Here is a 14,493-nt window from a genome sequence, read left to right as displayed (position 1 = left end):
GGCGCGACATGGATTTCGTCTTATCCATGTTCATTATAAGGCCGATCCTTTGAGAAACTGGATACAGGGTGTTCGAGCATAATGTCGAGAGCCAAGTTTAACGTTAATATTCGTTTCGTGTTAATCGTGATGAAGTTTATCTAGAGGAATCAAGAGTTTGCCCTTCCCGTGATAGAGTAATTTACTAGGTAGGACTTTAGTATTGCTTTATCCTCGGCTTCTCTACGTATTTCGGATAAACCTGAAATGTCCAAATGTGACCTACTCAGCTCCTATTACAGTTTATCAATCTTCTCGTTTATCCTCATCATATATTGTGTTACCAAAGCTGGGCTCGAGATTTTTTGACCTTTTTAGGTATTGGAAAGGGAAATGTTTGGCAATTTGGTACAACTACGGCGACTCCGAATATAGATGTTGATATATTTATCAAAATTTTGCTTTTACGTTTTGGGAAATATCAGTTTGACTTATTAATACAGGTTCAAATAGTGCGTAAACATTGTAATCCATTCAACGTTGTGGTTAATACAGACAATTTACGCAAATAAAACGAAGTAGATTTTACAAATCCTCAGCTTTAATAGTGGATTTAATTAGTGTTCTAATACAATTTATTCTAGGGAATTATATTTTTTTGACATTTGTCAAATTGTCAACGATTCTACTCCTAAAGCTTAAACACGTAAAAAAAAATCAAACAATTCCAATTGTATTACAATTTTGACAGCTTTTGTTTTAAAAAAACTTATGGAGGTGGTAAGTAAGTATTTGATGCCTTTTGTTGTTAAATATTATACGTCTTCAGATGTCTTTGTTTTTTTCAACAATTTTTTTTATTAAAAAAAAAACTGTGTTCCTGTTGAATCTCACTAAATACAGCAATTATGTAGAAGCTAATTCAAGGTGCTTTCCCGTTGAGTCACACGGTGTGGGTTGCTAAAATTTCTATTTAAATCTTCGTCGAGATTTGGCCACCGTAGTCTCTCGAGCACAGAGCAGCGCGCGCCTGCAACGAATAAATATCACTAAAGGTACGATTTAATTCCATACTATTTTTTCCAAGATTCCATTTTAATTTCTTGAAAATATTCGCATAATCTCTGTTGCTATTTTATATTCAATGCAAATTAATTAACATATCTTTATTAAATATTTTGGTTTTTTAAAAGAAAATAACTTACATTTTTTATTAGGAGTACAAAATTGATGTAAATTGTAACAATGTTTTAAAAGTAAAATCTATCGTTAATGATAACACACTGTATCAGAATTAAATTATTGTTATGTTTATTGCATTCTGGTTTAAATAGTATTATGTGGTATTTCTTAATATAGGTTGCTTGGTTTAAAAAAAAATCACAAAATTCACGATACTTGCTGGTGATCGGTGCGCGACGGAATTCATTGGTGGTAGTCGCATCAGATCTAAATATGTTGCATGTGAATCATTCGTGGAATAGTTCCAGAATAATTTTGGCATTAACTATTTTCTCACACTTGTGTGCATTCGCAATAGTTTATTTAAATAACTCCTAAACAATAATTTTCAGCACTGTTTGAAATAAATAGTATTTGCGTTTAATAAATACTATAAAATATAGGTGACTTGAAATTGGTGTGAAATCTTTAAAGGGGTATATATATGCTCATTTGTCATAAAAAAGCCTTGAATCTTATACAACTACATCTAATCAAAAGCAGACTTAATTCTTCTATTGGATTGCGACAGACCAATAATTTCTCGTTGTATGATGTCTGCGGGAAAAAAAAGTAAAAAAACATTCGTTTTAATATGTGGTAATGCAATTTTGACGCTTTTTTGCTTTATTATCATTACGATATTTATTATTTCTGAAACTCTTGAATTTTGAATACGGTATACATTTGTAGTCAGCAAATAAGATATACATTCGCCGATATAAAGTTTTGACACCTATTTTCATACACCATGTATAATTATAACTATGATTTACAATTTGAGACTTTATGCTTCTTAGTTTTAATGTATCTGTTTTCATATTCTATTGACTGCGTAAAAATCAAATTACAAATTGCATGTCGGTATACACCTCTCCTTATATAAATAAGAAACGATAAACAAGTTATTATATGAGTATTGCTTGTTGTAAATGTTGTTAAACTATTAATCAATATACTGAAAGTTCAAAAATGTAAACAGATGTTTAAACACACACATACAAGCAACGTGTTTATACGAAGTAGTAAAATCTAAAAATAATATTGAATAGAACGTTTTGTTTATCTCGGCCGTCGCTAAATTTGTAATGTTTATGCAGAATGTTCGCTGCGCTTTATTTTGCTTTATAAATATTTTTAACGCTAGAATAACTTTTGGAAGTTAATTCTAAGTCAAAATATAATTTATAATATTTGGAGGTTATTTCGACCTTGGCTAAAATATACAATGTTATTTTTTATTGTCCTTATTCCTTATAATCATATTGACTTGTTAATATAATAAAAAAAATGTTGCTTTATCTTACATTCTTATGATATTATATTCCTATTGAGTAATAGGGACATGCATGCGTTCAATCAACATTTTTTCCTATTATCCATTTTAATAATTTTAAATAATTTTCTAATGTTCATTATTACTTGAATTGTATTTAGCACCCTGATACGCCGCTAATTTTTATAATGTGAAAATTGCAACTGCTTTTAATAAAAATAACAATTATAATGCTATAAATTATTCGTAGTAAAATTTAAAGTATTTTTGTTTTTCGGTTTGCGAAATGCTTATTTGTTTCTCGTGATGTACTTTATATTTTTAAAATTAGGTTAGAACTAGCTATTTATTATTTCATTTTAGGAAGAACTGTCAAGATATTTATTGTTAATATAAATCTATAGGAATATTAATATTATATTTTAATTTGGGTATTGTATTAAGGTTTTAGTATAACTGTATTGTAAATTTTCAGATGTCGATGGTTCCAATGATGTTCCGCGATTGGTGGGATGACTGGGATCGCCCATCTCGCCTGCTGGACCAACACTTCGGCATGGGCCTACGAAAAGACGACTTACTTTCCTCTCTTTCTTCCTTCCCATCCAGTTCCATCTTTAGGAACTCTTACTTTAGGCCTTGGAGAACTAACCTGGCCAGACAAGAGTCTGCTTCCACTATTAACATGACAAAGGAGAAATTCGAAGTAAGAATTTTTTTTAAGGAAACAACGCAATATATGTCTTGTGTTTTATGTAATTTTTTTTATTCTTTAAAATCACAATGATTGAATTATTTTCATCGTATTACAGAGCTTTATGGTAGCCATTGTTATTTTTTTTGTATGTTTTGAACCTCGTTAAATTTTGGACATACAGCGATAAGTGTATTAATTTATTCTGAGGTTTGCGAAAGAAAGAATGTAGTATTTATGCTATTTTCTTCGCACTTTTTACCAAATTTCTCTGTACAAGAGCTTTCTCTATGTCAAAACAAATGTACAAAAAAAAATAGCCGAATTTGTAAAACGTTTCTCAAGTATAGGATTTGCTTAAATTTATCGATATTTTTATTTATAAAGATGGAAAAAGACATGGCTTTTTTATTGATAATATTTTTTTGCCATTTCATTAGCCTAATTATCTTTCTATTCTGAAAATTATCCTTCTCTTATCTTATTTCAGGTTATCTTAGATGTGCAGCAATTTTCTCCAGAGGAGATCACAGTGAAGACGTCCAACAACTGCGTCGTGGTCGAGGGCAAGCACGAGGAGAAGCAGGACGAGCACGGCTTCGTGTCGCGACAATTCACCCGTCGGTACATCCTCCCCTCCGGCTACGACACCGCGGACCTTGTCAGCACCCTCTCGTCTGACGGAGTACTTACAATCGCGGCACCTAAACGCCCACCGCCTAACAGCGGTGAAAGGATTGTCCCTATTACCAAAACCGGGCCTGCTAAGCAAGCGGAACCCGCCAAGGTGGACCAGCCAAGAGAGCAGACTGTCCCTATCGTCACCTCTCCATAATTATCACCTGCGTGCCACGCGACATCGACGCAACGATCGAATCGTAAATAGCATTTATTTTTAAAACCCGCTGTTGGCCAGCAACGGGTATCGATTCGAAATAAACGAATTAACTAAAAGAGTAATGCAAACATCACTTAAAAATGTATAAATTTGTAAACTAAATAAACGATGTTGTCTTTTTTTAAGTAATCCGTTTTTTTATTGTCTCATAAGTCCTTTTATGTCCCAAAACAACTTGTCCCGACGTTTTCTTTTACTTTAATAATAACATTTCTCTGTTGGTTTTTCGGTTCGTGTTACGTGAATCGAATTGCTTGTATAGTGCTACCTAAACCTTTGTACAGCGCGTTAGGAAAGAGCGGCGAGATAGGGACCGAGGAAAAAAGGATGAGTCTGATTGTTAAACAGGTATCGAGTGACAGCTTAAGTCGAGGTTCCTCCTCGGGGGCCTGAGAGCTAGGTCACGCATTGTAGCGCCCGCCTAAGCTAGCTTGGCGTCTTAATCCGGTAGCGGCCTGAGCTGGGGCTCCCGTGGCGCTCTCGAGCACTTCGCTTCGCAAATACCATTTCGGCAGCTGGGTCAAAAAATAGTGTCAGAATTATTTAACGAATACAAAAGGAATCGACAAATGCGTTGCAAGTACAAAACTCAAGAACGGTTATACCAATTCAATATATTTTTTTATATTTTCATTATGGCACAAGGAAGTCTTTAGCGGAGAAAATAAATAGAAAAAGTGCGAGGAAAGTAGTATAACAACACTTTTCTTTCGTTATACAAAAATGAATTAAATAATGATTAACGAAGATACTACAAGTAGAATTGAATATATTTTAAAAATATATATACTTGACCAGAAGGTGCAAAAAACGAATATTTTATAAAAGTTCTATTCACGGCATTACATTTTTTTGCAATTTTACACATTCACCTCAATTTAATGCAAATAAATTAAATATTCTCGTTAAATTGAACGATTGGAAATCAATAACCTATGAGAAGAGTAAAAAATTGCGTTTTTATGTACCCATCTAAATCGACGTTTTATTTCCTGACGTTTATTTTGACATTATCGTTTAAATGCTTTGAACTGAATTTCTATCGCCTGTTTGAGAGATTTTATTCTAACATATACACAGTACATCAAATAAAAAAAATAATTTGACTTTTGTTTGCCACACCACAATGGCGGATTTCAACTAATGATTATTATTAGTTTGAGCCTATAAAATGTAACTTAATTTGCATTTAAATCTTTTTAAGTTTATATTATGAGGACCACGTCTTACTTATAAGTAACGTGAAGAGTTATAAGCTACATTGTAAATTACAATACATTGTACACATTGCAGTAAAATATATAAATACATGTCAGGTCGCAAAACAAATTATTAACCCCTATACTATCCCGGTCGCACAACAAAGCAACAGTCTGAGTTGTATTTAAATCAAAGTGTAGCTAATAAATTATAATTAGACATAAAAAATTAAAAAAAAAAACATGTCAAAGAGGTACATGCAAAAAGTATTCATTTGCACTTCCACAGGACATATTACTAAGAAACACTTAACCGTGTCCGTACTCGAACAGCAAACCGCGACCGTACATTAATGTTCAGCAAATGTGAAATGCCACAGAAAGCAATAAGAGGGTTAGGGTTACCTTATATATGAATATAGTATTTAAAGTGACAATACAAGCATTTCAGCATTGACGTGCAAATAAAATGACCTTTAATTTGTGGAAGTTTGTATAAATTTTAAAGATATATAAAGAAGTAATGATTTTGTTTGAATATTATATTCAGAACATTTAGACAACATCAGCATGTCAGGATTTAAAATTGTTTAATAAATAAAACCACTATATCAAACTCGATATTTTTGGTTGGTTAAGTATAATTATATCAAACTTTATGACGACTCACAACAAGGTGTTTTACGTGCACTAACGTAAATACAGGTGATAAGTTACAAGTGTTAAAGCTTTAAATGGCTTTACCTCATTTGCTTGCTGTCAATATATGGATATTACTTCAAGAAATCAATATTTTCACAAATACATTTGTTACGTAATGCGTAAAAAGAGATTTGGAGAGAATTTGGAATGCTTTCTCATCATCATGTTGGCCGATAGACGCCCACTGCAAGGCAAAAGCTTCCATCAAAGACCGTCACGACTACCAGTTTTGCGCGGCCTGATTTAGCGACTTCGTACGGCCTTGACTATGTCCAGCAAGTACCTACCCACACCGCGTCTACCGGCTCGTGTTTGCCACTTGAAAACCTTTCTGCTCCAACGGCTGTCAGTTGCACATTCTACACTAACAAGACTGACTTTCAGACTGATAACCCTTCGGGCTATGTCGCTGACTCTTAAAACACAATACCTCGGGAAAATTAAAGATTATTACGTAAAAAAATTTGATATTTAGTTAGACAGCAATCGAGTACAGGAGCAATAAATATAATAAAATGGGAAAATATGCTCTAAAACAATAACACAAAATCGGGGAATATTCCTTCAACTAGTAACACAGAAAAAGCGTCTAAGGTCTTTGCGACAAAAGAACAAATAATGAATAATAATTCCTTCGCTAGTTAACGCTAAAGACAAACCGCGGTGTGCCAGACATGTGTAAAAATGTCAGAGAGCGCTGACAAACTTTCTATAATTTAACATTGCAAATTGTGTTACACAGTAATAAAGGAGGTGTTTGACTAATTTAATTTTCTCGCTGAGTCTCGCTGTTCAATAATATTGTTAATTTATCATTGTCCGGGAGGGTTGGGGCGCGAGGCATGCCGATGCCTTGCAGTAGGTACTCACTCTTGATTGTTTCTACACTCAAATTTAACTTTATACTCGTACATTAAATATTTCATAAAAGCTTACTTTTAAACATGATGACTTTTCATAGCATTATGCTACTTACAATATTAGATAAAGGATATCGGATATATTTCAATGGAAGTAATGTATAATATTCCTTGGATACAGCTTTAATTTTTTAAATATATTAGCAAGACGTTTCAAATATTTCAAATAAAAATGTTATATCTTGTTATATTAAGAGTTTTCGCTTTCCATTTAGCAATATAACTGTTGTTGTTATATTGCTAAATGTTCGATGTAAATGTTAAGTCCCTGAGTAGCAAGTTCTGTTAAAACCAATTAAAAACATTATTGCAAACTACTGTTTTCTAGCAGAAGTTGATGACGGATAATTTACGCATCTATAAACTGGTCAGAGGGCAGCTAATGTTGCCTTAACCCTTAATTTGATAATGTATGCCCCAACATACATCAACATTAAAAAAATATTTTGTATTAGAAAATACATAAATAACGTAAAATTATATTTTTATCACCTTGCAACTTAAACAACTTTTAGTAGAAAATATAAAACAGGCATCTGGTATCACTAGTTTTCTATAGTCGTTTTATGTGTATAAATAACATTTCTGATGACAAAATTCAGGTTTTACAGCATTTTATACTTTGCCAAATTAAGGGTTAATAGAAATTTAGCGCCATCTAGCGACATCATATCAATTTTATTTTAGCGCCATCTAGTAAAAATAACGACACTACTAACAGTTTCCCTTTCACAACATCTACGAGCCCTGTGATATTCTGCCACAGTGTTGTGACACGGATTTCATGGAATCTGTTGTTAATATACAAAAAAAATAATTTTATGCATATAGAAATAATAATAAAATATTGTTATAAGCACGTTTTTATTTTGTATATATAGTAAAATTCACGCTATTTACATTAATGTTTATATTGATATTCTTTACGAAAAAAAAAATAAACGTGTAAGTACTCAGTATTATTTATTTTGATGAAAATAAACGAGGAAATATCCAAATACCTATCTAAACTTTAAAGACTTATTTCAAAAAACTAATAAACGAGCAATGTAATCATAGAATAAGATGGGATAACATAAACTAATGTAAGACCCCGCTGATAGTGTTGGCATATCATTTGGCTCAACCCAAATTATTTTCAAGGATTTTTTGTGTCGCAAACGCGTCAAGTCGCGATTGGTTGATCTCTTACTGCATTGGTTCTTAGCGACTCATCATTCTACAACCACCGAATTCGCCTGATCTGAATCCGTGTTACGTCTGGTTATTCAGCACATTCAAAAAGCCAATGTGTGGACGCTGTTTCGTACACGATTGAGACGACAAAAACGGAATCGAAGAAGGTCTTGAAGGCTATACCAAAAAAAAATATTCAGACTGTTTCGGAGCTGGAAAAAACAATGTAAAAGTGCGTCTCATATGACGAAGATTACTTTTAGGGGAATGATATTGATTTGTAAGAGTAAATAAAGAACTTATATTTTATAAAAATATCCGCCCTACTTTTTAATAACAATACAAGCTTCCAATGCCGATGGTTAAAAGTTTAATATATATTTAATTAGGTAATAAGTATAGCATTTATTAGTTATATGTAGGATATAATAAAGTAACATTGATAATTAACTTTTCTATATTATTTATACACCTGCCTAGTTATCTTAGTATGTCTGCACTACCTTGGGTTGAAATGTAGAGAATGTCTTTTGTTATATCGCATTGAGTCCGCTATTATGCAAGTTGTAAAAAGGATAAATAAATAAATAAATTGATCTTTATTGAATCTAAAGTAGATAAATTACACGGTGATGTTTTCAATTTGTTTTCAGGATAACATGACAAATATATTTATATTTAGGCCTAAACCTACACCACGGATAGGCAAGCTCAGTGTAGAACGTTTACCCAAGGTTGACAGGGGTCGGACGTCGCTGGATGCAAGCTACTTCAAGGCTAATGTCCAGCAGTTCTACTGATGGAATAAAAATGATGATTAATGTTATTTGCTGCCATATATCCAAGAAGCATTAAATATCATACGTTATCAACATTTCTCTTAAATTTTTGGCATATTGAAACTTACAAATATAAGAATATTTTTTAAAAACTGTTGTGAATGACAAGGAGTGAACTTTTTTTTGATTCGATATTGTATTTATGGACAGTAACATTTTGCAGTGTCAATAAGGAATAGGAGGAGCTGTCAGCTATCATTATCAGCATTTCAGCCGTAGGACGCCTACTGGTCGACACGATATTGCTCCGTATATTTCCAATAAGACCTGTAGGGAGTGCTGTATCTGGCGTCATTCGACGTCCTTTTCAAGACTGTATAGGAAAAGATTTCTTAATAATTCTGTTTTATATACTAAGTGTCGTTAATGCCGATGGGACGTGGGTAGACCGTCCATTAGCTGAACAGACAAAATAGTAGGTCGCGGGAATTTGCTGGTGGCGGACAGCTGAAGACCAGCAGCGTTGGCGGTCTTTGAGGAAGGCTTATCCCTTGCAGTGGGCGGCTATTGGTTGACATGATGATGGCAATGATTGTGAATGGTTAAAAGCGAGACAAAAATGTAAGTCATTTGCACACAAACTCGCATGGCGGGGTTGCATTTAGTTATTCAGTTTGCACAGACCGCTTAATTCAAATTTTTCATGACCGGACCACGCCCGAAAAAAAACTTCTAACTGGTATTTGTTATTTAACTAATTTTGGATTTTAATATTGTCATTATAATTTATATTTAGTTACACTTACTGTTTTAATTAGAATAATATTTTCATGTACCTAATTTAAGTGAAGTGAAAAAAGTGAAAAGTGAGTGCAGATTATCTACGTATGCACTAGTATTAAATCTGTATTTTTATGTATGTTTATGTTTACATTGTTGATGTGATTCCACGATAAAATAAAAATACGATGGTGTTACCTGTTCATTACACAATTTCATAATCATTTTTATGCCCTTTATTCAATATTTAGTTAGTTTATCTTCACGGAGCTAGCCTGGAGCTGAGTGAGTGTATAATTCGCATTAGTTAATGTTCAAAATAAAAGCATGCAGTAATGTAGTCAGGGTAATAGATCTCATAGCCATGGATCACTCGGCGTAAACGGCGGCGGTCGGACGGCGCGGGGCGGGAGGGGAAAGCTTCATCAATCAGCCCGGAGCGATTACTACACCGTGGGGTACAAGCGACGGCATTGCAGAGGAAATAAAGAGCCACTTATTTGTAATGCCAAATATCAAATATATTTAACATCTCTCGTTGTATAAAGACGAAAGCCTACATTTCGTGTTTCGCGATGAAGAAAAAAGATGTGGAGCTGCGCCAAATTAGATACAACAAAATCTTAAACATTGCACAGTTATCGTGATACGGGTGTGAAGCTTGAACATCCAGAACTGAATTCGATTTATTTGAACCAGAAGTTTCTTCACTTTTTTTCTCATAGTCTACTTTCAAAAAATTACCTGGTTCCGATGGACTTCCTGACCTTTCTACCATATTTTTTTTCGAATTCAATTAGTTCCTGCAAGATTGCAAGCACGCACCACAAGACGTCTATATTTCAGGTTTTTTACTTAACATGCAATGCTGTCTATATGGTATTTGCAGATTCTGCGGGTGCTAGGAGCTTATAGTAGCTCCTAGCACCCGCAGAATCTGCAAATGAGGTTTAGGCAAGGTACTTAGGGCGCCTAGCCTAAAACCTTTTTTATGGTAACGAAGCCCGAGGGGTTCCCTGGCAAGCCTCGGCTTGAGCCGTTACATACTATATTTTCACTGGATTGGGAGGCCGCAAACAATAGTAGCTGAGGGAGAGCTTGTTAGGTGAAACCAAGCCAACATTATAGTTCTTCGCTTCGAACGCAGATAGATTGTGAACCCCTAATTTTTTTGTCACACTTGAAGCCCTGTTAAAGTGTTAAGGCGAATAGCACCTAATCATTACTTAGCGTCAATGAAGTCTTGTGAAATATCCACGTACGCTGCACGGCTGTGACTTAGACGCTGCAGCAAGTGGTCCGGTGTGCAGTGTTCGACAAGCGATTGATCTGCCGGCCGTATTAATTGTTGCTGTCTGAACCTATGTACCCCGTGTCTCCGCTTTCGTGTTATACATCTCGTAGGTAAACGATACAGATATTTACAAGTTTACTAGGTACCCACTGTTTAAATAAGCACGATTAGGCGCTGCGGTAACTTCACTGTGTCAAATTTTAGGGCAATATCGCTACCATAGCTACTAGGAGATTATATATATTTATATATATCTGTATTGCATCATATATTACTAATATGAAATAAAAGGCGACCTTATTTAGAAAATGTGCGCTAATGTCTTATTAATTCGGCTAAAATGAACAATCTCTGAAATTATAAAACCTAAAATTTCAAATCAACGAAGAAAACTAAATATGATTAAATATGACCGCCTAATAATTAAAGTAAGTAAAAATATATTTATGATAATATTATAAAGAAAATGCAAACTCATTACATATTTTAAAGATCTCTGCCAGTAGACAGAAGACGTTTTAAAGGTGAAGAAAAAAGTTGGCATAGTCGTTACAATAATATGAATATACTACCAGTAAGAATACGTTTACATTATAATAAACTTAAATTAAACAAATTTATTGAATTAAATCGATGATTAATTAAATTTCATGACGCAATGCAAAAACCCGTTTTTTTATTTTTTTAAAAAGAATTTAAAGGTTTGTTTACTTGTTTAGATTGATTTAAAAACGATAAGACTGTGAGTTTCATCAGTATAAGTGGAAGCATAATCATTATAGCCACAACCGACAAACGCTCGCTGTAAGGTATAGACGTTCTCTGATGATCGCTACGATCAACGGTTCAGCGCAGCCCGAATCCAGTGATTTCCCGCGACTTTGACTCTTTGGTAGCCACTCGAAAACCTTTCATCTTAAACAGTCTTCGTTCTCACGAGCGACGGGCCTCGCTCACGGCCATTACAGACGAGTAATTCTTTGAGCTACACCGTTGACGTTCATCAGCAGATCTCCTCACCTCACATAGGACCTCGCAACCTAGCTCTGATCATTGCTCTTTTAATGACCTGGAGCCTATTTATAATGCCGATTGCAAACGACCATGTCTCCGATCCATGAAACATCTCCGGATATACACACCGAATCAAGATCTTCGTCTTCACAATTTGTGTCGTTTTGGACGAAAACATTTGTCGAAGTTTCCCGAACAGGATTTGAGGAGTGTTCTGTTTCTTGACTTAACTAACTGGACGGTTTGTCTTAGGTATATTTAATCGTCTAAAATTTCTGTTATAATGATATTAACTCAGAAGCCGGCAATGTAATCCATGTAGGGCGTTGAAAAATATAAGTAAAACTATTATACGTGTGGTGATCACTTGTGTAAATTATTTTATTCTATTAGTTGAATGAACTATGCAAAAGAAAGATTGAAAAAGACGTTTAACAGTTAATTTATGTTATTAGTAATCTATCATAGTGATTCGCGATTGAATGGCTAATTCACAAGCAAATATTTCTAAAGGTTTGATACCGTTGGATTTCCAATCATTCTGTACGATGTAATCACTGAAAATATTACACGAGTTACTTTTTATTGGAATGCAATAGCTCAATAACTTCTGGCAATCCAAGCTCTGCAGCGACAGGTAACAAAAGATAATTAATTTTAATATATCTTAATTGGAATTCGAAAAAACGTTATACATAATTTCTGAAACCATTAGATAGGATTAGATAGGGATTAGATTGGATAGACATACATCTATTGAAAGCAAATGAGCTATACATTCACCCCTTTTAAAACTTTTACACTTATAACAAATTACTTTGTGGAATAACAATTATAAGTTAAATATACAATGCTTAATATTGACAATAGGGTTGGCACAAAGCAGTTTTATATATTATTGTACTTACGCAAGATAAATAAATGCTATTACTATGGCTAAATTTTTTCAATAAACGTATATCTGCTGGTTAAGAAATGTTTAGTAGAGTGCTGCAGCCTGTACGCGTACATCTGTAGTTCACCGTTATAAAATTTTAAAATTGGAATTTCGTTAAGTATTTAATAAAATTAATATATTATTTAATTGGATATATGACTAATTTAAATAGACTCCATTATCATTTCAGCCACTGTTGGACATAGGTCTTACTCATAGATATAGACATAGATAGGTTGTACTGGAGTCTAGTACAGTCAGTAGTTCCTGTAAGAGCCAGCTAAGGTGAAAGAAAATATTCACGGAAGGTGGGCAGCAATATCTGCCCGGACATATTTCAAATAAAAAAGGATTAAAATAAAGCTAAATTTATAATAAATTCAAAAAGGCTTTACAATATAATTTTATTTTAAAATAAGTTTTGTTTATTTAACTTTTTAATTTAATTCATTGTATTCCAAAGACATTAAACTGGTGTGTATTATAAATAATAATAATGTGACATAAAACTGTTATTATAGTATAGCTACCAACTAAAAATGGATGACGTCATTATAAATAAAATGGCTCAGAATAAGATCAATTATCGTTAAATGATCAATTTAACAAATGGTATTCTTACAATACATACATAAAAATTCTTTACTGTAGAAGTATCTTTACTGCGTTTCATTTATTAAAGTGTTCAGTACAATAATAGGTGGTCGTGGGTTTTACCGTTGAAGGGTGCGAATTAAATCCCGGGGGGGCAGGACATTTAGTGTGAATTATCCTCACCAATAACGAAGGAAATCAAAATGAGAAAATCAGCACAACCAAAGAGCAAAATTTATTAGGATACGTGATTAAAAAGTGCCTACACGGAATCCTAATCCTAAATTTACCTTGAAGATCTCCATTCAAATACGCGGAAACGTAACAACTTTGAAATTAACATTCATCGCCTTTTTGAATCACTTATTAATATGTTTAATAACTCGACGAACTTTCTAAGATATATGTGATGTCTTTACTAAATACATCATCGTTCTTCTGGACATAGGCCTCCTCCATAGAAATAGGTTTGGCTGAAAGCGGCCTGTGTTCAGCGTCTTCCGACAAAGTTAACACTTGTCTGGTCACCTTGTAGGTGAACACCTTACGTTGTGCATGCTGGTCCGTGGTCTCCTCTCAATAATCTTAAGCCTCCAGTAGCACTCAGTTCTGCATACTACTTAGTCTATCTACAGCTTCTTGAACTTGCATATCCGTTGGGCTATGTCAGTAAATTTCGTTTGTCTTAGGTTCCCCGTCATGTCTGATTCAATCTCGTAGTGAAATTCAGAGCATAGCTCTCTCTATAAGTTTGTGTCCTATAAGAACATATAGCACATTGTATTTTAAATTTAGACACATGCTTAATTTGTTTCATAAAATGTGTTTTGATAGTTTTTTTACATCAATCCATTTTTCCTCTATTTCGTACTTGTGTTCGATTAACGATAAGGAAGCTTGACGATTAAAATTTACTGTCAAGTAATTATGGACAACTTACATTCTTTGTTTATAAGTTTAAATGAATGGTGAGGTAAGTAAAGTGTTTATCATTTTAACCATTATTCCAGCCGTAAGACGTCCTCTACTG

The 14,493-nt window shown here is 33.7% G+C and overlaps 1 protein-coding gene across 1 annotated transcript; it reads left to right on the top strand.

Annotated features, from left to right (window-relative positions):
• The first annotated feature begins 946 nt into the window (after nucleotides 1-946).
• Nucleotides 947-4,197, top strand: l(2)efl (lethal (2) essential for life). The gene is made up of 3 exons (XM_068764622.1): nucleotides 947-1,034; nucleotides 2,952-3,182; nucleotides 3,661-4,197. Exons 2-3 carry the CDS (start codon nucleotides 2,952-2,954, stop codon nucleotides 4,003-4,005), a joined length of 576 nt encoding a protein of 191 aa, XP_068620723.1. The 5' UTR covers nucleotides 947-1,034; the 3' UTR covers nucleotides 4,006-4,197.
• Nucleotides 4,198-14,493: the final 10,296 nt, after the last annotated feature.

This window comes from Battus philenor, unplaced genomic scaffold (assembly GCF_028537555.1).
Source record: "Battus philenor isolate CCGP_79_NKW_IND1 unplaced genomic scaffold, ilBatPhil1.0.hap1 SCAF_19, whole genome shotgun sequence".
Taxonomy (NCBI): domain Eukaryota; kingdom Metazoa; phylum Arthropoda; class Insecta; order Lepidoptera; family Papilionidae; genus Battus; species Battus philenor.
The sequence above is the reverse complement of the archived record's forward strand: the minus strand, read 5'-3'. Positions and strand labels throughout refer to the sequence as shown.